General features: G+C 47.1%; 13 protein-coding genes; 5 read left to right on the top strand and 8 right to left on the bottom strand.

Annotated features, from left to right (window-relative positions):
• Nucleotides 1–90: 90 nt before the first annotated feature.
• Nucleotides 91–1,626, bottom strand: GSBLH_T00000175001 (uncharacterized protein; the record flags this gene model as incomplete). Its single annotated transcript, XM_013038346.1, has 5 exons — nt 91–459; nt 490–870; nt 1,239–1,353; nt 1,382–1,479; nt 1,510–1,626. 5 exons carry the CDS (start codon nt 1,624–1,626, stop codon nt 91–93), a joined length of 1,080 nt encoding a protein of 359 aa, XP_012893800.1.
• Nucleotides 1,627–1,863: 237 nt separating this feature from the next.
• GSBLH_T00006036001 (uncharacterized protein) lies at nt 1,864–2,380 on the top strand (the record flags this gene model as incomplete). Its single annotated transcript, XM_013038347.1, has 5 exons — nt 1,864–1,889; nt 1,934–1,974; nt 2,007–2,173; nt 2,206–2,260; nt 2,292–2,380. 5 exons carry the CDS (start codon nt 1,864–1,866, stop codon nt 2,378–2,380), a joined length of 378 nt encoding a protein of 125 aa, XP_012893801.1.
• Nucleotides 2,381–4,113: 1,733 nt separating this feature from the next.
• On the top strand, nt 4,114–4,933 carry GSBLH_T00000176001 (uncharacterized protein; the record flags this gene model as incomplete). The annotated part of the gene is made up of 6 exons (XM_013038348.1): nt 4,114–4,178; nt 4,212–4,302; nt 4,336–4,424; nt 4,457–4,527; nt 4,557–4,835; nt 4,869–4,933. 6 exons carry the CDS (start codon nt 4,114–4,116, stop codon nt 4,931–4,933), a joined length of 660 nt encoding a protein of 219 aa, XP_012893802.1.
• A 1,158-nt stretch (nt 4,934–6,091) lies between these two features.
• GSBLH_T00000177001 (uncharacterized protein) lies at nt 6,092–6,663 on the bottom strand (the record flags this gene model as incomplete). XM_013038349.1 has 4 exons in its annotated part: nt 6,092–6,207; nt 6,245–6,388; nt 6,419–6,485; nt 6,518–6,663. The coding sequence occupies 4 exons, from the start codon at nt 6,661–6,663 to the stop codon at nt 6,112–6,114; spliced, it is 453 nt and encodes a 150-aa protein (XP_012893803.1). The 3' UTR covers nt 6,092–6,111.
• A 74-nt stretch (nt 6,664–6,737) lies between these two features.
• Nucleotides 6,738–7,213, top strand: GSBLH_T00006952001 (uncharacterized protein; the record flags this gene model as incomplete). Its single annotated transcript, XM_013038350.1, has 5 exons — nt 6,738–6,761; nt 6,806–6,894; nt 6,925–7,048; nt 7,077–7,145; nt 7,175–7,213. The coding sequence occupies 5 exons, from the start codon at nt 6,738–6,740 to the stop codon at nt 7,211–7,213; spliced, it is 345 nt and encodes a 114-aa protein (XP_012893804.1).
• A 210-nt stretch (nt 7,214–7,423) lies between these two features.
• On the top strand, nt 7,424–7,869 carry GSBLH_T00000178001 (uncharacterized protein; the record flags this gene model as incomplete). XM_013038351.1 has 4 exons in its annotated part: nt 7,424–7,516; nt 7,549–7,623; nt 7,656–7,791; nt 7,822–7,869. The coding sequence occupies 4 exons, from the start codon at nt 7,424–7,426 to the stop codon at nt 7,830–7,832; spliced, it is 315 nt and encodes a 104-aa protein (XP_012893805.1). The 3' UTR covers nt 7,833–7,869.
• A 167-nt stretch (nt 7,870–8,036) lies between these two features.
• On the bottom strand, nt 8,037–9,185 carry GSBLH_T00000179001 (Rhodanese-like protein; the record flags this gene model as incomplete). XM_013038352.1 has 5 exons in its annotated part: nt 8,037–8,209; nt 8,240–8,713; nt 8,746–8,888; nt 8,920–9,026; nt 9,059–9,185. The coding sequence occupies 5 exons, from the start codon at nt 9,183–9,185 to the stop codon at nt 8,065–8,067; spliced, it is 996 nt and encodes a 331-aa protein (XP_012893806.1). The 3' UTR covers nt 8,037–8,064.
• A 1,554-nt stretch (nt 9,186–10,739) lies between these two features.
• GSBLH_T00000180001 (uncharacterized protein) lies at nt 10,740–12,239 on the bottom strand (the record flags this gene model as incomplete). XM_013038353.1 has 7 exons in its annotated part: nt 12,092–12,239; nt 11,953–12,057; nt 11,848–11,921; nt 11,626–11,811; nt 11,507–11,596; nt 11,345–11,472; nt 10,740–11,313 (listed from the first exon to the last, which is right to left on the bottom strand). The coding sequence occupies exons 1-7, from the start codon at nt 12,219–12,221 to the stop codon at nt 10,740–10,742; spliced, it is 1,287 nt and encodes a 428-aa protein (XP_012893807.1). The 5' UTR covers nt 12,222–12,239.
• Nucleotides 12,240–13,315: 1,076 nt separating this feature from the next.
• On the top strand, nt 13,316–16,478 carry GSBLH_T00000181001 (uncharacterized protein; the record flags this gene model as incomplete). Its single annotated transcript, XM_013038354.1, has 6 exons — nt 13,316–14,274; nt 14,296–14,664; nt 14,700–14,967; nt 15,000–15,281; nt 15,483–15,905; nt 15,942–16,478. The coding sequence occupies 6 exons, from the start codon at nt 13,316–13,318 to the stop codon at nt 16,476–16,478; spliced, it is 2,838 nt and encodes a 945-aa protein (XP_012893808.1).
• A 42-nt stretch (nt 16,479–16,520) lies between these two features.
• On the bottom strand, nt 16,521–17,988 carry GSBLH_T00000182001 (uncharacterized protein; the record flags this gene model as incomplete). XM_013038355.1 has 1 exon in its annotated part: nt 16,521–17,988. The coding sequence occupies one exon, from the start codon at nt 17,986–17,988 to the stop codon at nt 16,564–16,566; it is 1,425 nt and encodes a 474-aa protein (XP_012893809.1). The 3' UTR covers nt 16,521–16,563.
• Nucleotides 17,989–18,798: 810 nt separating this feature from the next.
• GSBLH_T00000183001 (uncharacterized protein) lies at nt 18,799–19,437 on the bottom strand (the record flags this gene model as incomplete). XM_013038356.1 has 2 exons in its annotated part: nt 18,799–19,206; nt 19,243–19,437. The coding sequence occupies 2 exons, from the start codon at nt 19,435–19,437 to the stop codon at nt 18,820–18,822; spliced, it is 582 nt and encodes a 193-aa protein (XP_012893810.1). The 3' UTR covers nt 18,799–18,819.
• A 100-nt stretch (nt 19,438–19,537) lies between these two features.
• On the bottom strand, nt 19,538–20,676 carry GSBLH_T00006953001 (uncharacterized protein; the record flags this gene model as incomplete). Its single annotated transcript, XM_013038357.1, is given in 3 exon segments — nt 19,538–20,502; nt 20,534–20,668; nt 20,673–20,676. Coding segments are annotated over 3 exon segments (1,104 nt in total).
• A 336-nt stretch (nt 20,677–21,012) lies between these two features.
• Nucleotides 21,013–21,875, bottom strand: GSBLH_T00000184001 (uncharacterized protein). XM_013038358.1 has 4 exons: nt 21,687–21,875; nt 21,275–21,652; nt 21,169–21,242; nt 21,013–21,137 (listed from the first exon to the last, which is right to left on the bottom strand). Exons 1-4 carry the CDS (start codon nt 21,709–21,711, stop codon nt 21,042–21,044), a joined length of 573 nt encoding a protein of 190 aa, XP_012893812.1. The 5' UTR covers nt 21,712–21,875; the 3' UTR covers nt 21,013–21,041.
• Nucleotides 21,876–22,942: the final 1,067 nt, after the last annotated feature.

Below are 22,942 nucleotides of genomic sequence, written 5' to 3' on the forward strand. Positions count from 1 at the left end.
GTTCTTCAGACACTACACGCCATCCCCTCCATTCGCCGCCCCTACAGTGATCTTCACTTCGCCCTTCTCGCCTTTGCATTCCTATCACCCTCACGCCGCGCCTCTTCGTCCTACGCGCTGCAGATGGTTTTTAAACTGCCTCGTCGCCAGCGAGAGATCCAGCGGCTTGCCTTTCGCTGCCTCCAGCGGCGTAAACGCGATGTAAAACTGCTTGCACAGCGGGGAATCGGGCTGCACATAACTCGATCCCCTCTCCCTCACCACATCGAAGGAAGTCGGATAGACGTGGATCACGATCGACTTGTTCCCCTCGATCATCCGCGTGTATCGTCGAATCTGGCTCTCCACAAACCCGTACCAATTGTTGAACACCTCCGACGTCTTCGCGGACACTTCGATCTGAATGTAGTACTTGTACGACGTGAAAAACGGAAACTCCTTAAACAACGTCGCCCAGGTCTACACGTTTCCCCGTTTCCCCGTTTCTACGGTTTCTCCCTTTAAGATGGAGAGCGTGACGTCGCGAGCGCGCTTGAACTCCGCGACCATCACATCGCGCGTGCTGGCCATCACGTTATACGTGGAGTTCTGCGACGGATAGCAGGGCGTCAAGATCGGGAACAGATCGTTCTGGCATCGCTCGTTCTCCTTGGGGTTCCACACGTCCTTGTCGTGGCCGAGCTCCGGGTTCAGCTGCACGTCTCTGACGAGGACGGGCTTCTGCCAGTCCCATTCGGCGAAGATGCGAAAGCAGTTGTAGAGAACGACGGAGGCGGTGGCGTTGGGGTAGAGCAGCGAGGCGTAGCAGCAGAGGAGCGCGCAGTTCACACCGCCGAGATATCCGGTGACGTTTTTGTAGATGCCACGTTTCTGGAAGGAGAGTTAGGAGAGGGAAAAGATACTTGAGCGAACCAACGGAAGGCTTTCAAAACGAGGAGAAAAGTCTGGAGATGAAGAGCGAAAGAAGGGGAAACGTTGCGATTGGGAACGAGCTTGAGGATCGTGTCGGTGACACGGCGGCCGTTGAGGGAGCGGACGGTCTGGTCGTCGACGTTTCGGAGATTTTCGTCATCGAGGATGTCGAAGTTCTATGGAATGACGATTGATGGAGAAGAAAAAAACGCGTGGAAGACGCAATTGGTAGCGAGTGATGGGTGAGTAGGAGAGATCGATATCGATTCCTCCGTATTTCATTGTGATGATGGGGACAAATCTAGGAAGAGTGCGGAGAAACAAACATACGCAGTGTCAATCACGTTAACATCGGTAGCACAGGTTTCTTCCCCTTGTAATGCGGAAGAAACGACACTGAAAAATTCTTCACGGGTTACAGAGCCGGGGCCTACACACATACTACATTTAAACAGATGAACAAGCCTACGTATCAATATCGGCCCATGGTTCATGAACCATCATTCGGAATGAACCAAACGTATAGAGACTTGCCAGTTCCTCGGGCTCCTGGTTGCTGTACAAATTCTGGGAATTACACGCAAGGAAGAGCTGTACTTTCGCCGTGAGAATTTTCTTCACACATTCTCGCAGAATACTTTGAAGACTTTTCAACAACTCCTCACGATGGTCAATTTCGTTCTTTGATTCGTATAAACGGAGAGACCTATCCATGATGGATTCAAGGAGCGTGTGACCTCAAATAATTCTCGAGGGCGACCGATTTTTCGATTTCTTCGGGAGTTGATGAATCGAGTGTAGCAGGAGTGATATTCGCTTCAATAATATTCATGAGTTCGAAAACCGAAAATAGAAAGAATACCTTAACGAAAATAACCGCGAATCCCTAAATTAGGTTATTTAAAGACCGTGCATAGGTACTGCAACAACTAGCAAGGTATCCAGTTTCCTATGAGTACGGAAGAAAAGCCATTAAAGTATTATCATGAGTACTTTGAACAATTGTTCATTGACCTCGTAGCAAGCTCTTTGTGGGCGGTCTTTCGTTCAAAACAACAGACCGTAGTAGCTTAACAAAACTAGATGATGCGTAGAGTCGTTATTGAATTACTTTTCCCAGTTTGGAGAGGTCAAGCAAGCAAATGTTATGAAGTATACAGACCGCCAAGTATCTCGCGGATTTGGGTTTTGCATTTTCGAAAATTCGTGCTCGGCGGAATTAGCCATGAAAACAAAGAATCATATAATAGATGGTCGAGAAGTACTGCCTATTGCCGAGTTGCTACGTTCTAGGTGGATGTTCGTTGGGCACTTCCTAAAGAAATGGCCCCTCCTCCACAGTCTTCCTGTACGGTTTTATTCATCTCTCCTGACTCTAGCCGAGCAGTCTCCGAAGAACTGCGTCCGCAAGCTTTTCATCGGTCGCCTAAGTCTCGATGTGACGGAGCGTACTCTTTCCGCGTTCTAAATACCCCTCCAGGCGAGCTTCGAAATTACTTTTCCCGTTTCGGAGAGATCGACAGCGTGACGATCACCACCCGGCATGACAAGCGCCATTCGCACCGCCTCGGCTTTGTGACCTTCCACGAGGCCAGCAGCCTCACCGCCGCGCTGCAGCAGACGCCCCACACCATCGCCGGCCGCAGCTACGACGTCAAGCGAGCCTACTCGAAGGAGGACGAGCCCTCTTCTTCGTCCGCCGCCTCTTCCCTCCCTCCCTCCGATCCCTCCGAGTCGCTCGCCGAGCCCGCGGGGCTCCACGCCGCGCCCTCGCCTCCCGCGGGGACCGCGGGGTCGAAGCGATCGAAGGACCGCCGCGCCTCGCTGAAGCCCAAACCCGCGGGTTCCATGGGCCTCGGGGGACCCAATGGACCCAATGGACCCAATGGACCCAATGGCCCGATTGGTTCGATTGGTTCGAGTGGTTCGAGTGGTCCCAGTGGTTCGAATGTCCCGAATGTCCCTAATGGTTCGAATGTCCCTAATGTCCCTAATGTCCCTAATGTCCCTAATGGTCCCAATGGTCCCAATGGTCCTAATGGTCCCAATGTCCCGAACGGTCTCAATGTCCCGAATGTCCCGAACAGCCTCAATGGGGTCACCAGCGGCCTCAATGTCCCGAATATCCCCAATGTCCCGAATTGTGCCCCGGGCGGGTCCGAGGAGGGTCTGCGCGGGTCGGTGCGCGAGCTGGCCGGTCTGGAGTTCTTCGACGAGCAGGACAACAACCCGCTCCCCGCGACCTACACGCAGTCCGCGCTGCCGCCGTTCGCCTCCGCGGGGCTGCCGCCGTTCCAGCAGCCCGCGGCCTTCCGCGACGGCGTGTTCCAGCGCGGCGAGCTGGGCCTGCAGCCGTCGCCGCGGTTCTACACGCAGCACGACGCGGACCTGTACGGCGGCGTGGACCCCGACTGGTCGCTGGAGCTCTCCGGGTCCTTCTTCGACGGGCCCTCGCCCCGCGTGGCCGTGGCCGGGCAGTTCGGGTCCGTCCCCGGAGACCCTGAAGGGCTGGGGTTCGGCGCGGCGCGGCGGCTGGCGCGGCACGACTCGCTGCCCGCGGCGCACGGAGGACTGTTCGGCGCGCAGAGAGACTCGGGACTGTTCGACTCGATGAGCTCGGCGGGGTCGCACTCCACCTTCGCGCGGCCGTTCTTCCCCTCGCAGCACGTGGCGTACTATGAGAATTACTTGGCCACGGATCCTGGGAATGAGGAGTTCGCGCCCGCGCCGGGGTTTTTCTCGAATGGCGGCATCGGCTCCGTCGGGTCCGGGGGGCTGATGGGGGACATGCGCGACGCGGATTACTTCAACAGCTCGTTCGATGATGCTTTGATGGGCGTACAACCCGATAAATTCACATGGAGCCAATTTACGGATTGGAGCGGCAAGGAGATTGATTCGATTCTGTAGGCGGCGGAACGGAGGAAGTGAGGCGTAGGGACGAGTCGGTGAGCAACCGTACTATTAATTTGAACAAGCGATCCCAGAATCACACGATTTTTAATTCTGGATCTACGAACCCGTGTGATGAATAGAAAAAAGATCTAGTAGCTTAGTTGGTAGTTAGGATTTTTGGTATCTGCCCAATTTGGGTTGTTTGTTTTGAAACGGTCCCCGCGGGGATGGGCGGTTTTGCGCCGAGTACACTGGTCCAACTGGGAATTGAGAACCATTCTTTATAATTTCCAGTTTTTGAACTTAATGAGTGCAGCAGCTGATTCCACTACAACTGAAGGAGGAGCTCCCCGTATGACTCCTCTCGAGAAGTAAGAAACATTATTGGTCCGCTTAGCGAATAGATACAAGTTGGTTTTCCTGGGAGATCCGGGCGTGGGAAAGACCTCAATTATTACACGTTTTATGTACGATACTTTTGATTCATCGTACCAAGTATATAGTGAACCAAATCGCCTGAGAATATAGGCAACGATCGGTATCGACTTTTTGTCCAAGACTATGTATTTGGATGATCGTACTGTGCGTCTCCAGCTCTGGGATACTGCCGGTCAGGAGTACGACGCAATTTTTGCTTTGTGATCGTTAGGAGGTTCCGAAGTTTGATTCCCAGTTATATTCGCGACTCTAGCGTAGCTGTAATCGTATACGATCTTACAAGTTGTGCCTCTCCCTGCTCTTCACTCTAGATCGCACCTCCTTCGAGAATACTCGTAAATGGCTGAGTGATGTCCGCGTCGAGAGAGGTGATGATGTGGTGATCGTCCTTGTCGGGAACAAGACCGATCTTTCTGACTCCAGACAAGTCTCTACGAACGAAGGAGAGGCGCTCGCGAAGGAACTGAATGTTCTGTTCATTGAGACTTCCGCGAAGTGCAACTTCAATGTGACCGCGTTGTTCCGAAAGGTCGCGACGACGCTGCCCGGAGAGGGAAAGCCAAAGAAGGAAGGAGAGAGCGAGAATAAATGTGAGTGGAGGAGGAGAGAGATGATGTGTGTAGTTATTAAGATCAATGTGGAATCCAAGGGAACCGATGAGGCGAAAAATGCGGGTTGTTCTTGTTAAGTGTGGAGTGTTTGTTGAAAACGAATTTGAAATGGGCGTGTTTGGATGGGTGCTCGCTTTTCGGTTATTTTGTTATTTTTAGATTGGAAACCATGATTTGCCTATTAACCGATATTCCATATGATGCTTTGTTAACACTACTGAGTTATTGTGAACCGCTTACGATTTTGCTTGGGATCAGTTGCCTATCGCACCACCTACGGATCATATGTCTAAATTCCGACGCGCTCTGGAAGGAACAATGCCACAACGTTGGGATGCATCTACTACCATGCTTTTTGTAGTTGGGGATTTCACAGAAACTGTTCAAGGAAGTGTCCTGGATCAGTAACTACAAATATTACACACTCCATCTTCTACGAGCTCCCGCGTACGCTCGGTGATTATCAATCCGACGTAGGGTATTGAACCGACGGTACATGCGACGGTGTTGCAACCGAAATGAGTAAGGAAAGATTGTATGAATGGAATGGATAGAACGATCAACCTCCTGGTAATAAGTGGTGTGGGCGATGGCAGAGAGCGTGTGCTTCAATCTCAAGAAGATTCCTACTATTCTATAAACATCCGCAGCCAATTCAGCAACAACACAGGATTGGTTCGAAAAGAATTATTTTTCAATGGTCGAAACTATTATATTCTAAGCTTCTACACACATCTCTTGCTGTAAAGAAAAGTGTGAGGGGGGTCAAACCTAGTTCCTTTCCCAACTTTTTCCCCACTTTTCCCCTGTTTGAAAGCTATCGCGATGTGATTCTGTGGATCGTGGATGCGTCGCGCCAAGACACATCCCTTCGATTCAGCGAAGATAACATCCTTGCCAACATTCTCTATAATGAGCGGTACTATCACTACTCGCGAAAGTGTCTTCATTTGGTGTCGTTTGTGACACACACTCATTTGTAGCTCCTCTCCGGAATTGCTCCTTGGGTTCCTCTGATCGTCGTCGTTACAAACCAAGAACGGCCCGAATCAAAGAAAAACATCGAGATCATCAAGGAACTCCGGTTGTGGAAAGAGCACCGTCTGTGGAGAATTTATTCGCTGGAAAACACGCAAGAATCGATTTGCTCCTTGTACACGCAATGTGTGAATGAAGTGCACCGAATTCGATATCGACTTGCAAGTGGTAGTGCTTGATTGTGAGTGAAAACAGTGTTTAACCACCAATAAACAAATTACACGTTAGGATACTTGGGAGCATGGGCTGCAGCTGAAGACACAAAATCCTTGATAAAGGGGATGCGGTCGAGCAGACTGCCGAGACCAGGCACCTAGAATAGAATCAACTGCGATGAATAAAACACATACTTGATGCAACATGGTAAATATCATAGGGAAGTAAGACCCAAACAATCGAATGATTCCGTACATCTCCAGCAACATTCCAAAAACAGGCCACTTCATAAGAACCAGAAAGACACCTCCAAAGAATGGGACAACACCTTTCCATTTCTATTGTTGAATCCACAGCAATGGGGCTACGGAACTATTTTCCAACGGGTTAAAGAACCGAAGACACCGCATAAAACCAAAAACGAAGGGCATCCCTCTAAAATCACATTTCACCCCTCCATTCTATACCCAATAAAGAGAATGTTCCCCATCGCCAATAGTGCGGGATCGAAGAGAAAGACTACTCCCAGGGTCAGCAGGATGCATCCAGTCGTAATTAGGATGATTCCGATTTTTCTGTTGTCGTTAAAGAATGTATCCACTACAGATAGCATGAAATAGCAGAGTTTCTAAAAACCTAGATAGACTTATTCTCCTTCATTTCAATTTTTCAAATAATTTCTACAGAATGAGCGGCAAGGGAGTGACTCAAGTGCTTAAATCGGTGAGAGTTCGCTTGTTTGGAATCATCAGTAGGAGTTGGAGGAATACCAGAGAGACAAATCGGAATACGCCTCTGTTCTCAAAAAGATTAGTGATTTGGAGTTGAGCGTTGCTGAAAACAAGTCGGCTTACTATTCCCGTTTTAATTGTAGAGATGTGATTGAAACACTTACTGGAATGGAGGCAAGCCGCCGTTGCTACCGTGTTGTAGATTCGATTCTGGTTGAGCGAAATGTGGGTGAAGTGAAGGAAGCTCTCGAGGTAGAGAAGAATAATGTAAGCTTTAAAATGTGTCTTGACGTAGATGATGGTTTTGATGGGACAGTTGAATACTCGCAGTCGCGAGCTTGAAAAGAAGATCACAGCTTTTGAAGTAGGGTGAGCGTGGCGTTTGCGACATAGACCAAATATGGAAACCCTCAAACTGCGGAAAAGGCATAAGCATGCTGTCTCTTGTTTATTTCTAATCATTCTTGGTATTGTTGATTGTTTGTTCGAGTGAATCAGAGCGATCACGGCGGAATCTGGTCGTGATGAATTTACTAGAAAAATTACTGAGCGGGAGGCGAATGGGAATATCGTGGATTCAACACCTACCATTTAGATTGTTTCAATAATCCAGTTGATTACAATATGGTAAGTGGTGCTCGAATGGATGCGTTGAGTTGTTTCGTTTGTGTTGTGCGTGAGTCTAACCTCTTTATAGTCTGCCAACGGAAAGAAGGTGAGCTTTTTTGCCTCGTTGTTACTATTTTTAGAAGTGGAGCAAGGGAAAGGTGCGAGAAACTATCGATAACAAGGTTTACTTCGAGCAGGCTGACTATGATAAGTTGGTCGCTGAGGTGCCTAAGGTATGTTCCGCAGAGCGATATGAACCGTCTAGATGAAGCTCATCACTGTCTATACCATTGTGGACCGTCTGAAGATCAACGGTTCCTGCGCTCGTGCTGGAATTCGTGAGCTCCTCAAGCAGGGAAAGATCGTGGAGGTTTCCAAGCGTGGACACTACATCTTGACCCGTAGCCTTCTCTTCGAGTTTTGAGTTGTAGGCAGCCAATAAGCGATTGTAATCGGTCACATATGGATTTGGAACACTGTACTTGTTTGTTTTCATACACCTGTACATTGCATCGAGTTGCAGCAGGGCGTTGTATAGTATTGTATGGAATTATGTGGTATTACCTGGCTTTATATGGAGCTGCATTGCATTGTAATGCCTTACATTGCATTTCACTTCATCACATCGCATATTTCACAAACACCGTCACACTACAATCATACCTTCAATCTCTTCACTTCGTCTTCTCGTACGGCGTGTACGATTTGCCTCCGTACTCCGCCCACGATCCATCGTACACCGCCATGCTTCCAGGCTCTCTTCGCTTCAGCAGATGCGCCGCGAAGTAGTCCACGCAAGCCGTCGTGCCCGATCCGCATCTACCCTTCACTCCATTCACTCAAAGCGACGAGAACACGATCGGCTCCTTGCGATGAAGATCCACCTTGATGTCCGCGAAGAGCTTCGCTAGCTCTTCGGGCGGGCGGATCTCGAAGTTTTTCTCCGGGTTCGCCACGCAGGAGAACGGAATGTTCCGACTGCCCGGCATGTGCCCCGAGGTCAGTCCCGGTCGCGCTTCCGGCACCGTACCGTCGAATCGGCCCTTGGGACGCGCATCGATGACCGTGAAGTCGATTTTTCCCTGCTTGTACTCATCGATGAGGTCAAGCACTTGATCGAGCGTGCGGACCATGCTGTAGTCGGGGTTCACGTAGAAATGGCCGGGAGTGGTCACTGGAGCAGCCTCACCGCTTTCGAGTGGGCGCTTTTCGCTCTCCCAGCGAGGAAGACCGCCATTGAGCACATACACCTTCGCGTTCTTGTTGAAGAGGCGGAACATCCACCATGCGCGTGTGGCGCTGAAGAGACCGTGCGTGTCGTAGCTGGAGGTGAGAAAAGAGAGAAAGGAACGAACACTACAATCTCGTCGGTATCGTTGATTCCCATGTTCTCCACGCACTGCTTGAAGTAGGTAGGCGAGGGAAGCATGTGGGGAAGCTTCAGCTGGCAATCAGCAACAGCATCGATATCGAAAAACTGAGCTCCAGGAATTCGTTTCTATTTCTAGTTTCAAAAATATGGGAAATACTTCAGTAAATTCTTTTTTCGCATTACGTTTGGGATCGAGGTGGAGAGTAGCATCGAAAATGCGCACTTTCCCTAAGCGCTGCTGGAGCCATTCAGGATCCACAACTCCTATCCTTAAGAACACAAAAGTCAAAGAATACCATCGGCGGGGGTATAATACGACATGGCGCGAGCAAAATTCAGACGAGTAGACTTTAAAGCAATCGATCGGAAAGAGGCGAGCATCCCAATTATGAGATTTCTAGATCGTGGATTGTATTTTCGCATCCTTCTACTCCCGCGGGAATTTCGGTAACTGAAACGTCGAGATAATGAATTTAGATATAGCTCTATGGAGGGTAAAAATGGTATTAATGGATTAAGGATAGAGAGAAAAAGCAGTGAGACGAGTTTAGTCACTTTACAAGATCATATCAAGGGTCCGAAGAAAACTATTCAAATAAGCGGAGAACAATATGAAGTTCAATATTTTGAAAACGATCACGCAGAACAATACACACTAAGGAAGGTGGGTAGCTCCACAATCAGGCTATTCGAAAACGGCGTCTTGCTCCAAGAATGGAATGAAGATAACGGTAAAAGGAATGGAAATTGCACACAATATGAGCTGGGGATGGTAAAACAAATCCAAAACTGGGAGAATCTTGCTTCTGATGGAGATGTGATTCGAATCCTCAATACCAAAGCGGGCAGTCAAGTGGAATTCATCGACCGTACATCGGGGGTCGTTGTGTATCGCGGGGGATACGACCGATTGATTCACAGACATGGGCGAGGTGTTGAGTTCGACCGCTCTACGGGAAAGGAATTATTTGAAGGATATTGGAAGAGTGGAACATTGGAACGGGTTCTGAAAACTTTTCGGGATAATCGAATGACAGAGTTCAAAGACGAGGCCAATGTGGACGTGGCTACCCGAGTTCCAGTGTATATCGGAGGCTATGTGTACAATCAAGGGAGCAATACGTTTAGCCGCAATGGTCTTGGATGCTCTATCGATCCTGTAACGCGAATAGCAACATGCGAAGAAGAATGGGAGAATGGAGTACAAGTTCGCGCTACGGAGCTCATCAATGGTTGGTACAAAGAGCCACTCTCGATTAGTTCCAGTGCTCTCTGGAGAGTGAGTGTGGTGGAAAGTAAAAAAGAATTGGGAAGAGGAGAGAAGATAGAAAATACAAAGAAAATGAAGGATTCGATCAATGGAATCGATGAAATGAATCGAATGAATGTTATTTCTGTTCCTACTACGAGTAGTAGTAGTAGTAGGAAATATAATAATGATAATGATTATTGTAACAATGATGATGAGAATCGAATGAACCAAACTGATAGCAATTTAGACCATTCTGGAAATTGTGGAATGAATGATTGGGAGAAGGAAAGACTTGAATATGAGATTAAGACTTCAGAGAGTTATATTGAGAAAGAATATGTAGTTCCAAATGAAGATAAGAATGATCTGTCGACAAGCGACAATACATCCGAAGAGAATTTCTTAAGTTCCGATGAGCTGATAGGAATCGGATCTTCTTCAGAAGAAGACGAACCTTATAAAATCATCATTCATCAAAATCAAAAGGATTCGGTGACTTTTTCTAATCGACAATCTACTGGTCGAGTCTCTGGATTGGCTCGCAGTTGTAATTTAGGAGCTGAAATGGAGATTTCTTTATCCTATGAAAACGATTCTAGTGCTTTGAAAGAGTTGAATGACACGAATGATTTCAGAGAAGTGAATGAAATGAGCGAGACAAGTAGCTCAGGAGTACATGTCACCGACACAAGTGATGAAATATTTTATTAATAACAAACACTTCTCTATCCTTTTTGTTGAAATTGCGATAACAAAAGCTCGATTTGATCGCGTTGCTGCTGAATGATCTGCTCCTGATCCGAAAACTGTCGAATCATATCAGCCTTCAGATCCGAAACCTCGCGGTGCACATACGTTTGAAGTTCGAATATCATCGGCTGCACCACTTCCATCAACATTTCCCGCAGATTCGCGCTCTCCACACCTTCTAAAATCGTCTCTCCTCTCGATTGAATCGTCGACTGAATCTTCTCTTCTCTCCGCTCCGTCTCTTCCACCAGCATCTTCGACGGCGTGGATGTAATCGACGAAGTCGGCAGCGTTCCCATCGACTCCCCCATCGCATTACTCTGCTTCTGCGGCGTCGAAAACGTCGACGTCTGTCTCGACGCGCTGCGCAGCACTCGGTTGAATCGCAGCGTCGCGATCGGCTGCGTCGTAAACACGGACGCGACAGGAGCCGATAGATTCAGCGCGCTCCAGAGGAGAAGACGCTGGTCAGCGGTGGCTGCGACCACGCGATCGTTGAGAATGTCGGCGGCGACAATAGCGGTGGGGGTCTGGAGAATTCCGATGATTCTACGATGAGAGAGAGAGAAGGAAAAAGAACTGATTGGTTTTCAGGTTGAAGAGAAGGAGAGAAGTGCCGGAGTAGCACACCACGCAGTTGAGTTGGGAGGAAAGGGAGAAAGAAAGATGGAGAGGCGTGGAGGATTCGGAGGAATAGACGAGTGTGTACTAAATGGGGATGGAAATGGAGAATAAAAAATACGCGCTTGATGAGGGGAAGCATGCGGTAGATGCTTCCAGAAGAGGTGCTGAGGAAGAGAGTACCGTTTTCGTTTATGATGCTTAGGATGGACTGCGATGGAATCGAGGGTTTATGCCTACTTCGTTCTCGATGGTGGCGATTAGCTCACTGCGATAGTTTCGGGAATTCACTTCGATGATGTTTCCTTGCGAGGTGCAGGCGTACAGGAGTGTCGTTGAGTACTCGACAAAGCAGGTGATTTGACAACCTGGATAGTTCACGTCCAGAACTGGAGCTGAAAACCCGGTTTTGGCAATAGGCCACAGCTGCAATATTAGAAGATTAAAATAATAATTGAATACTCGGATATTACCTTCTACATCGCCAGTTATCACATAGCGACTCCCGGATAAGATTATTCCACTCACAATCGGTACTATAATAGAATCCCTCATAGAATATCGTACTTGGTGCATCTTCAGATACTTGGTTTTTCGCGCTGATGAGCGTTTCTTTTTTGATATTCTGGAGAAACATATCCCCATTACTTGAGCACAAAAAGATATAGTTATCTATTTTCATTACAACCTCTCGATACAAACTTACTATTTTGATTCCAATCAAGAGCTCTGCAGCTACCCGAAGCAATCGATATCTCGCGAAACAACTTCAACTCCTCATCAACTGACCAAATTGATGTCGAAAATCCAGACGAGCACAGCAAAACACTCTCCATGCCGTTCAGTTGGTGAATAGAGAAATGATTTGGACTTTCTATTTTTTGCCTATGCGTAAGTTGCGTAAATTTTAGTTTTGTCAAAGAACATGAACACCGAAGAAAAGTTACTTTTTGCTGGAAGAAATCACACTCCCGTGTTTATAAAGCGCGAAAACACGTAGGAATTGCCGTTTTCTAACAACTCCACAGATTCTATGCTCTGGAAACGATTTCTACAACTCCATACGGATATCCAGAAGATGGTGTCGATATTGACACAGAACTCAGTGATGTAGAGTGCTTCCTATTTGATTTAGACTAGATTGTACCCGAATCAAACCTAAAAATATGTGATATTGTGGGAAATGAACGGCTTGAGCTGGAAATGAATTACATGAACATTCCTGGTTACAGTGACTTGCAGTTGACGTCGACTCTTCTGCCAATCCCCCAAATTACTTCTGAAATAATGGATACTCCTACAGATGGGAGCACTCCTAGTGAGAATCAGATGCGTCGATCTTTTGAGGAGCGAGTATTTTCTGGAGAAACGGCTCAAAATTCAACATCCTATTATCGCCAATTCTCCCGCGCTGGTGTACCTGAACTACCTCATTCATGATTTGTAGGTAAAGGGCGACATACACAACCAGCCCATTCTGCCTGGTGAACTGTCGCTAATGAATTCAATGTCTCTAACTCCCGAGAAGCAGGAAGCCGAGTTCTGGGGCAGCTCGAATGCAACATCGGTTTTAGCCAGTTCAATCGACGCAGAAACGGTGGAATCGTGGAAACACGACGAGCTTGCAAAGAAGTGGAAGCCTGTGTTTGCAGATGAAGGCGTTTTCGATTTGGTGACGGCCGAAACGAGCCAAAAAGCGGAGGACTCGAACCAATTCACTGAATTCTTTGCAATGCCGAGTTCAACGAAACCGTTTTCCGGATTTGATGCATTTTTCACTTCGAAAGTGACCCAACAAGAAGTGTTGAGCGATGTTTCTCCCACGAAGAGCAAAGGCAACACCGAAAGCGAGGCGGGCGATGATTCGGAACTGGAAACGGAAGAGAGCGAGATGTCGTTCACCGCGTTGGAGAAGAAAGCATTCGATTTAATGAGTCTGCGAGTGGAGCAGAAGAAATCGTTCGTTCAGAACATTCGAAACGTCGGGCTCAGTGTGAACGAAGGCAAAATGTACAGCGAGATCGACTCGCGAGATATGTCCAACTTCCACACGCTCGTTCCCCACCTCGCTCAGGAATTCCCGTTCGAGCTCGACGACTTCCAGAAGCGCTCGATTGTCCACTTAGAGCGCGGAGAGAGCGTTTATGTCTGCGCACATACCAGTGCGGGTAAAACTGTGGTTGCGGATTACGCCATCTCGCTTTGCTTGTCGCATATGACGAAATGTATCTACACCTCGCCGGTGAAGGCGCTGTCGAATCAGAAATACCACGATTTTAAGTTGAAATACGAGGACGTTGGCATCATCACGGGCGACGTTTCGCTGAATCCGACCGCGTCGGTTCTCGTGATGACCACCGAAATTCTTCGAGAAATGCTGTATAACGGATCCGACATCATTCGCGATATCGAATGGGTCGTGTTCGACGAGGCCCATTACATTAACAATTCAGATCGCGGCGTCGTGTGGGAGGAATCGATCATTCTCCTTCCCGATCACGTGGGGCTGATCTTCCTTTCCGCTACCACTCCGAACGTGAAGCAAATCGCAGACTGGATTGGGCGGAGCAAACACAAAAAGATTTGGATCATGCAGACGGACTTCCGTCCCGTTCCATTAGAATTCGACTTGATTTACCAAGGCAAAGTGACTTGCGTAGCTTCTCTGCAGCCCATTCATCGAATAGATCAAAGACGTGAAAAACAAGTTTTATCCCGATCGAATCCGATCGCTTCACGGCTTCCGTCCCCAAGAAACATCGAAGGACGACGCGCCTTCCCTTCCTGCGAAGATTTTCAACCCCTCTCAATCCGATCTCCGCGATGTAATCAAGATTCTCAAGAAGAACAACGACATGCCCGTACTCCTGCCTCCCATTTCGCCATGTAGTGCATTATGTTCACCATGAGCCGCGCTTCCTGCTCTCAAAACGCACAGAAACTCGCCAAGGAAAAAGTGAATCTGCTGCCTCCAGACGAAGCACAATACGTCCGAAGCTTCTACCAGCGCTGCATTCAAGATCTGCGCGCAGAAGACCGCAGTCTCGCGCAGGTCCAAACGCTGCTGCCTCTCCTCTGTCAAGGCATCGGCGTTCACCACGCAGGACTGCTGCCGCTTCTGAAGGAAGTGGTCGAAATGCTCTTCTCGACTGGGTACATCAAAGTGCTGTTCGCCACGGAAACCTTCGCGATCGGCGTGAATATGCCCGCCAAATCGGTGTGTTTCAGCGGACTGGCGAAGAACGACGGCATCACTTCTCGCTATTTCCTTTCTTCGGAGTAGGAAGCAAACGGAATTGTAGGCTGACGAGCAGATTCACCCAAATGTCAGGACGAGCGGGTCGACGCGGAAAAGACCTTCTTGGACGCGTGTATATCCATGTGAGCAATCTGCCTTCCACGAACGTAGTGATGGGTATTGTCTCGGGAACACGCGATTTGATCACGTCGCAATTCCGAATCTCCTACTCGATGATTATGAGCATTATGCGCGTTCAGGACTTGTCGTTAGAAGGAATGATCTCGCACTCTTTTTCGGAGGCTGTGCATCGGTCCAAGACCGAATTCACTGCCTATAAAAAGGTAAAAGCAGTCAAGGGAAGCTGAGATCGTAGAATCTGAAAAGCATTGAAAACGTCGCTGAACGGCTCAAGAAGAAGCCGATTCTCTTCTCCTTGCAGGATCAAATTGAGTACGCAAATCAGTACAAACATACGCAGAAATCGCGTACGGAGTTCTGGGAGACGCAGATGGAGCTTTGGAAGAACATGAAAGAATCGCCGTTCCGCAAAGGCGCCTTGCTTTTACTGGACGTTTCGCTTTTCATAAACGACTCGCTTCATATTCTCCACACTGTGGGCTCGCTTTTTTCGATCACCGTCGAAAACGAGTTCATCGTTGTCTCCTACATTCCGCCCGTTTGTTTGGCGCTGTGCTTTAAGTGTAGTCGTACGAAATCCCGCCTGAGCAGCAAGTCAACATGAACAGTCTGAAGCAATCCTCCACGCTTCCGCTGAAATGCATTAACTTTAACGGAATCATGTTCCTCGTGTCGCATGTTTCGTTCCATGTACTCGCTCCATCGCTCTGTGATCTAGAATATCGAAGCGATTCTCCCGGGATCCGTCGATTCTGGCAAGCAGATCATGACGTTCAACGTTCTGTTCTCGAACCTGGCCAAGAAACTGGGTTCTCTCTACGAGAAATACGTCGTATTGCGAGACACTGCGGGGCTGAAGAACATTTGTCCCGTGCTGCCCCCTTCCATGTGGGTTGCAATGTGTTTTGGGTTATTGAGTAGACCGGGATCGCTGCTCCCTTCCGCTACCGAAGACGATTTGAACGCGTTCGCTTATATTCTGTCCGCGTTGGAGTCGAAGAAGGAGAAATTAACCAACAAAATGGGCGAAGAGAAGCTGAGTCTGCTCCCCGAGCTGCATTCACGCATCGCTGTTCTTAAAAACTTGCAGTACATCGATGAGGACGACACGGTAACCATGAAAGGACGCTGCTGCTGCTTTGTATCTCAGTTGATTGAGAGGATGCTTATGAAATAGATCCGATCAGGGAACGAGCTTTTACTGCTCGAGCTTCTCTTCGAGAATCTTCTTCATGATTTGACGCCTCCCGAACTCGCCGGAGTGCTGAGCGTTTGCATTTACGAGCGAAACGACGACGTGACTCTCACAAACGCTCACTTTATCAAGATTCAGCACGAGATGATCGAAATTGTGGAGCGAATCGGACAGTTGGAGAAGGATTGCGGACTGTCGGAAGAGAGTATTATGACCAAGGAGAAGAATATCCATGTGGGCTTTATGGAGATCGCAGAGAAGTGGTGCAAAGGAATGACGTTCTCCGATCTAATGAAGGGCTGTCCTTTGGATGAAGGGTTTGTCGTGAATCAGCTGCTTCGGACGGAGATGGTGTGTCGCAGACTCGCTGATATCGCGCAGGAAATTGGAAACCCGGAACTCTTCCAGACCTGCCAGATGATCTCGCAAGCAATGCTGCGCGATATTGTTTACACTCCTTCACTCTACCTGAACTCAACTCTTTGTTTCATCAAACAAACAGACAATCAACACAACTAATCAATCAATCAACCAATCAATCAGTGTTGATACAAACAAGCGATCGAATAATGCTTCCATCGAAAGAAGAGGAGAAACCAATTCCTTAAACTCCCATCATCGACAGATCAATCTGTCCAGCGTGCTCCGGTTTCGGAGGAGCGGCTGGCTTGGAAGCTTGCTTCACAGGCATGACTTTCTTAGCTGGTTTCGTGTGGGAGGCGATATAAGCGAGAACAGCGAGCAAAACTGCCACCAAGATAACGCCTAAAAACACCCAAATCAGATAAGAATAATCAGGACAAGAGAGATAGGTGAACTCTACATCGCTCTGCACGATGGACGCTCCATTATAGAGCAGACTAATGGGAACTTTCGACTCTCCGTTCCACATAAAGTTCGCTGTGTGCACCCACGCCCATTCTTCGCGATCGACCAGCTTCGGACCATCGCAGAGCAGATGCGTTTGATTCAACACCTTCGCTTTCGTTTCAGGGAAATCTCCAAACCGGCACATCAGCGAGATCGATGCGGACTGAGGGAAGCCGTGACCGATCATCATGATCTCATCCGGCATTTCTTCGTTGCATCTGCAGTCAGGAAGGATCTGGGTCACCAAGGGACATGTGCTGTTCTGAAGCTTCTCTCGCACGGTTTGAATGCTGCTGTAATCGTCTACCAAACTGAAGTATTGGTCCGAAGGGGACGACGCAATCTGGCGCAAGTCGTCCTCATAATACGATGCTGCACCCACTCCGATGGTATAGATCTGGATATCGTCAGCCTTCGCGGCTCGGGCCTTTTCGATGGCGTACGCATTACAATCATGGGGGTGATCATTGCAATTAATCGAACTATGAACCGTCTGAAAACCATCTGTGATAAGCACGATCTGATCCGGAATATCGCTGCGACTGTTCTTCAAAATGCGGTGCGCTTCTTCAATAGCTTTCGCAATGTTTGTTAAACCAGACATCCGATCCGAATCAATCGCCTTGCGGACATCGCACGCATCATACGTCAACTCCTGAAGAACTCGTACGTCCGTGGAAAACTCAAGGATTGAGACCAGGGTATAATTCGGATGGAGATAGTAGTAGTCAAGAATACTCTTTACAAAATCAATTTCTTTCCGGTAATTCTCATCAGTAATACTGGAGGAGGAGTCAATAAGAAAAACGACGTCCATCACTCCTTGGCAGATGCCAGTGTTGTTGTAGTGGGTATAGTTGTAATAGCAGCCATAATTGCCATCTTCTCCAAAACCACCTCCTTCTTGCGGGAAGTAGGAACTACCATTCGTGCCCCACCAATCAAAACGATTGCCATTCCAATAACCACCTCCACTACCACCCTCGCCGCCGCCTTCGCCGCCGCCTTCACCGCCGCCTCCACCTCCTGGAGTGTCAGTAACATCGGCACCGGGTGGTACATCAAAAAGAGTAATCGAGTTAGTATGGGTACGAACAGATGGCCTTGCGAACGCTAAAGAAACGCACAAAATCAATGAGAGTGCTAAAATTGCTTTCATTTTTCAAATAAAAAAAGTTTTGCATTGTTGTTACTGACTCTTCAAACTAATGAAATCACTGTTCGCGGTATAATGCATTCTTTTGCAATTCCATAAATAGGCATTTTCACATTATCTCCGTATTTATGCTTGTTCGTGAAGGACAGAGACAAGAGGGGGCTTCTATGATAGAAGATAGTCCTGGAGAATGCATAGAAAATGTCGACTGTATTATTAACCGACGTGCTGTTCACAGTCACGGGTCTCTTTACCTACAAGACACGTAATCGATAGTTCAGTTCTTACCTTTCAGTTCGCTCGTTTTTCTATCTTCTCAGAATGAAGACTATAGTCTAGTAGTTGATTATCGAGCTATCGGAGTCCATGCTATTTGCCACAGTCCGGACATTTATAAGCACCATTGCATCTATTGTCAAGTTTCAGATCCTAACAATCCATACGAGGGATCCATAGATTTTTCTCCGGGGATATTTTTGAACGAGGATATGATGGTGGAAGAGGAAGTGGATTCCAGAGTGGAGGAAGTGTTCTTCGCTCCGAATGATCCTGATCAAAGTACGTCTTTTTCTAGGGAATCTAAGTTCAAGTTGCATTCTTGTTTGAGCAGATTAGCACTCATCAGGCTGAAACCTCAAGTGACGTATCAGATGACGATGACTTTTTCCTGAATGATGGTGTGCTGGCCTTTGATCGTGACATCGAGACTTTATTCCGAGGGGTGTGAGCGTGAGAAGCATGCCAGGCATTATCTACTCCTAATCTCTGTACTTATATAGTGTATCTTTCCCTTGGTTGTTTGAACAAACATTCTGCAGCTGCCTAATCTCAAGCTTATCGGTATCTGCGGAGAGAGAGCGTGTTGCGACGCTTCCAGCTGGCTCTCCAGGATCCTCCAATGCGCTTGTTGGCACGGTGGCCCTTCTTGTTCATGCCACGAGCATGACGACCAGCAGAGGTCAGACCACGGCACTCACGGTGCTTGTGGACAGGAGACACGATCCAGTTGATGGAGGGGTCGTTGCGGATAGCAGGGTGGTTGGGATCCACCAAGATCACCTCGTAGTACTTGTAGGTAGCGTCCTGGTTCACCCAGTAGCTGTTCAGCACACGCAGGTTCGAGCACACACGGCCCACACGGCACTCGGCAATCGTCTGAAGATTGCGGGTGTTCTTCAGCTGGTTGATACCCTGGTGCTTGGGCTTTCCGTAGACAATTCCCTTAGGATTAGGTCGCTTGCGTCCTCCACGGCGAACAGCCACACGGTACACAACGTAACCCTGCTTGGCCTTCATGCCCAACTTGCGAGCCTTGTCGGGACGAGTGGAGTGCGACACGCGGCACACCTTAGGAAGCTGACGATACTCCCAAGAACGAATACGAAGGACGTAACGCATGGCATCGCTCTGCTTCTTTCTCCAGAGCTCCTCAAGATACTTGTAAGCACCCATGAATCGATAGCGAGATTATAATGGCAAACAAAGACTCACGGCAGAATTCGGAATAACCGATATTTTTGATATCATTTGGTACGATGTGTCAACAAACAAATTAAAAGTACACCATTCTAATGAGATTCAAAACCCGTTGCTTCACTAAGTCACACTTATCAAGCTGCTTGCAATCATTGTGCGTGAGAACTTGCGAATTGTAAGCGGCATGGCACGATTCTTTTATCATTGCACTGTGCATCAGTACCGTTATGATCGCCTGGTCCTGCCTATGATTCTTTCTCGTCGCTCCATAAGGAGTAATACACTTTCGAGTATAGGCACACTGAACGTACGGTATGATAACGTCGCTCATCACCGTGGCGTTATTATAGTCGATGAGCATATAGGCACCATCACACATTCCACGTCCCGGCATAATCTTGCGAACCATCTTGTGCCGCGCCATAAAGCGTCTAGACAACGGATGGACCCATTTGTTTATGTTATCTCCCGAATAAGGCGTATACGCGCCATATGTAAACGTTCGGTTCAGATCTTTGTTGATGTCGGGAGGAAGCAGATTCCCGGCGTCTGTCCACACCAAAACTCTCTGTGACTCGATGAGAACATCGTAAATAGCTGCGATCTTCCAGGAGTAGCCGCCTCGAACCAAGCGATCTTCGATGTTCCACCAATGAGGAAAACTCTGGAAATTGAACTTGCGGTAGTAGAACAGTCCTTCCGCATGAAGCCTCTCGCGGAGTTTGTTGAACTCTACGAGCTCGGAAATGAGGTAGTTCAGGAAGGAATCAGAGATGCCGATGTCGATGAGAACAATCGACGCATCCTTCTCGGCGAGCAGAAGAGAGTACAGCTCGTTGACTACTGAATACACGTGGTTCGTCGAGCAAGCTGTTGCAAAGATAAAATCGGTTTTTGGAAAAGCGGAACCATTTACAGCACCAAACTGAACAAAGGAAGGAAAACGATCATCTCGAACACCAAAATTCACATAGTGGGTAGAGGCATTATTAAACAGGATGTTAAACGGTATTGGATATTCGATATCCTTATAATCATATTCTACACATAGAAAACGTTCACAGCACTATACGATTTGTTTCTAAAGTAGCAAATCCAGAGAGAGAGTAATTAGACCTTACCAATATGTTTTCAAGATAGTTAGGATCACTTTGGTAGTTAGAAGGGTATCGTCGAGGTAACGAGTCTGTTTTTAGATACTTTCTTACTACACATAATAGACTGAGCACGAAACTACTAGAATATGATGAAGATCTAGTTTTTTGATTATTGAAAGTATCCTTGATCACCGTAAGAGAATCGCGCGACTTATCAACAATCCTGCTTCCGATCTCCTTTTGAGACATGAAACCCTTTGCACCGATGTAAAATACATCGTTATAGCCAAAAAGATGACTAACTGCAAAGTCTGGATCATGGAAGTTAATATCCACATTTCTCAGCATATAATACTGAAACAAAAAGATAACCAAGAATAGAATCAGCTTATTCACATCATCCATTCTTCATAACCAATTATATTACTACTACAACGAGTTTCGAACAAACAGCTTCAACCAACCTGCGGTTCACAGAACTCCCTAAGCCTTCTCCTCCTTCTTCTTCTCAGCAAGCTTCTGGTGAACGAGCTTTCTGTACGCCAGCTGTCTGCGAGTGAGACGCTTGTGCGTGGGCTTCTACACCATGACACTACGCCTCCATACTTACCGAAGTAGCCTTCTTCACCGCAGAATCCTCCTCGGTGCACATCATCTCAATGTGAGCAGGGTGGCGGAGATAGGCTGCACATTACCAACAAAAACCAACTGCCTACGGCACACACGTCCGTGAGCGCGGTAGGTGCGACGACGCATCACGGGAGCCTGGTTCACCTGCACATGGCTGATACGAAGGTTCTCCACGTTCAGACCCTTCGCCTCACCGTTGGCCTTCAGGTTGTTCAGAAGCACCAGGAAGAACTTGCAGGCAGCCTTGGGCCATCTGCACTGATCTCCAGGAGCCTTGATGGAGTGAGCCTGGGCGTGACGACCAACACCGCCGTTGAAGCGGGTGAAGGCGACAGCCTGCTTGTGGGCAATCACGTCGTTAAGGTACTTCTCGGCCTTGAGCAGAGACATGTCCTTGATGGCAGCACCCACCTCGTGAGCGTTCTTGAAGTGCACAGTCAAGTAAGAACCGCGGGCCTTGCAGCCTACACATAAGAAACAGGAATTATAGGGGAATACTCTTCTTGGTATCAGCAGGAGTCATACTATAGAATAGGTTAGTTTTCTGATAAAATGAAATTCAAAAAGTGGCAATTTGCATCCCATTTAGCACAAAAACGAAAACAACTCCAATAAGACAGCAAAATACAAATACGATCCCTACCTGTATCTCACCATTTGTGTATAGCGAAAAGTAGCTGGTTGAACAATCCTATGTGGACGGAAGGCGAAAGGAATGGAACGAGACGTATTCCGCGGTTATCGTGGTCGTTTATTGCACATGTATAGTGATTTATGATTATAATATGATAATGATTACTATACAGCCATTCTTATCTGGAAATTAGGAGCAGCGATGAAAGCAAAAATACAGAAATTCAGAGTTAACACTACATGGGGGCATAACCACAAGGATATTGTGGAATCAAGGGAAGTGGGGGGAATAGTTTAACAGTAGTTAGTTTTTTTACTAATTTGAGGAGTGGATGTATATCAGCTTGCTTAGTGCTTTGATATGTTGTTAGAAGAGATATTGGATTCCAATTACTTTTGGATACATTATGATGAAATTGAGGACTTGATAATCTGCAGTGTCACAAAAATGCTTTGTAAGTGAAATTCCTTTAATAGTGCCATGACTTTGACTCTAACTTTGAATTTATCATTACCAGGTGTGGATAAGAATAATCTTAATGTTAAATAGCTATTCTAGGTAATTTGCATTCTGTTTTATCCCATTTTCTTGATAGTTGAGTGCTATTCATATATCTATCCATATAGGAAAAATAAATATAGTGTGTTTATATTATCTGTGTTTGTAGAGATGTAGAATAATATATTTTTGTGTAGATTTATGCTACAGAGATCATTTAGACAATGAATCACTCAATTATTACACTACCTCAAACAACGAGATTATGAAAATACGCTTTTAGCATTTCTCCTGAATATGTGAGTCTTGTGTATGTGTAACGGAATCAAACCCAATTACATCAATATTATGCTTGCATTTACCTATCGATTAATATTGAGCAGACAAAAGTGAAAACAGAAATAGACTGAAGCAAAGAGGAAAAGTATTATTTTGTAGAATGGTAAATTCTTTTGAATGTATACGTATAAAAATTATATTATTATAATATAGATTTGTCAAAGCAAACCAGAGAAAGGAGATATTTACTTAACGACTACATAACCAGAGAAAAGAAAAGAATTTCCATTAATAAAGTAGAGTATGAAGTCACTCGATATCAAGGAGATCATTCCAATGAGTA

Source organism: Blastocystis hominis (genome assembly GCF_000151665.1).
Source record: "Blastocystis hominis, Singapore isolate B (sub-type 7) whole genome shotgun sequence assembly, scaffold_0".
NCBI lineage: Eukaryota > Bigyra > Opalinata > Blastocystidae > Blastocystis > Blastocystis hominis.

Bases quoted from the DNA above. Each gene is read 5' to 3' on its own strand.
- GSBLH_T00000184001 (XM_013038358.1), bottom strand. From the start codon at position 21,711: ATGACTCCTGCTGATACCAAGAAGA. The intron at 21,243-21,274 runs GTAGGCAGTTGG...GGTAATGTGCAG, and splicing joins CGCTCACGGACGTGTGTGCC to CCTATCTCCGCCACCCTGCT. The intron at 21,138-21,168 runs GTAAGTATGGAG...GTCATGGTGTAG, and splicing joins CGGTGAAGAAGGCTACTTCG to AAGCCCACGCACAAGCGTCT.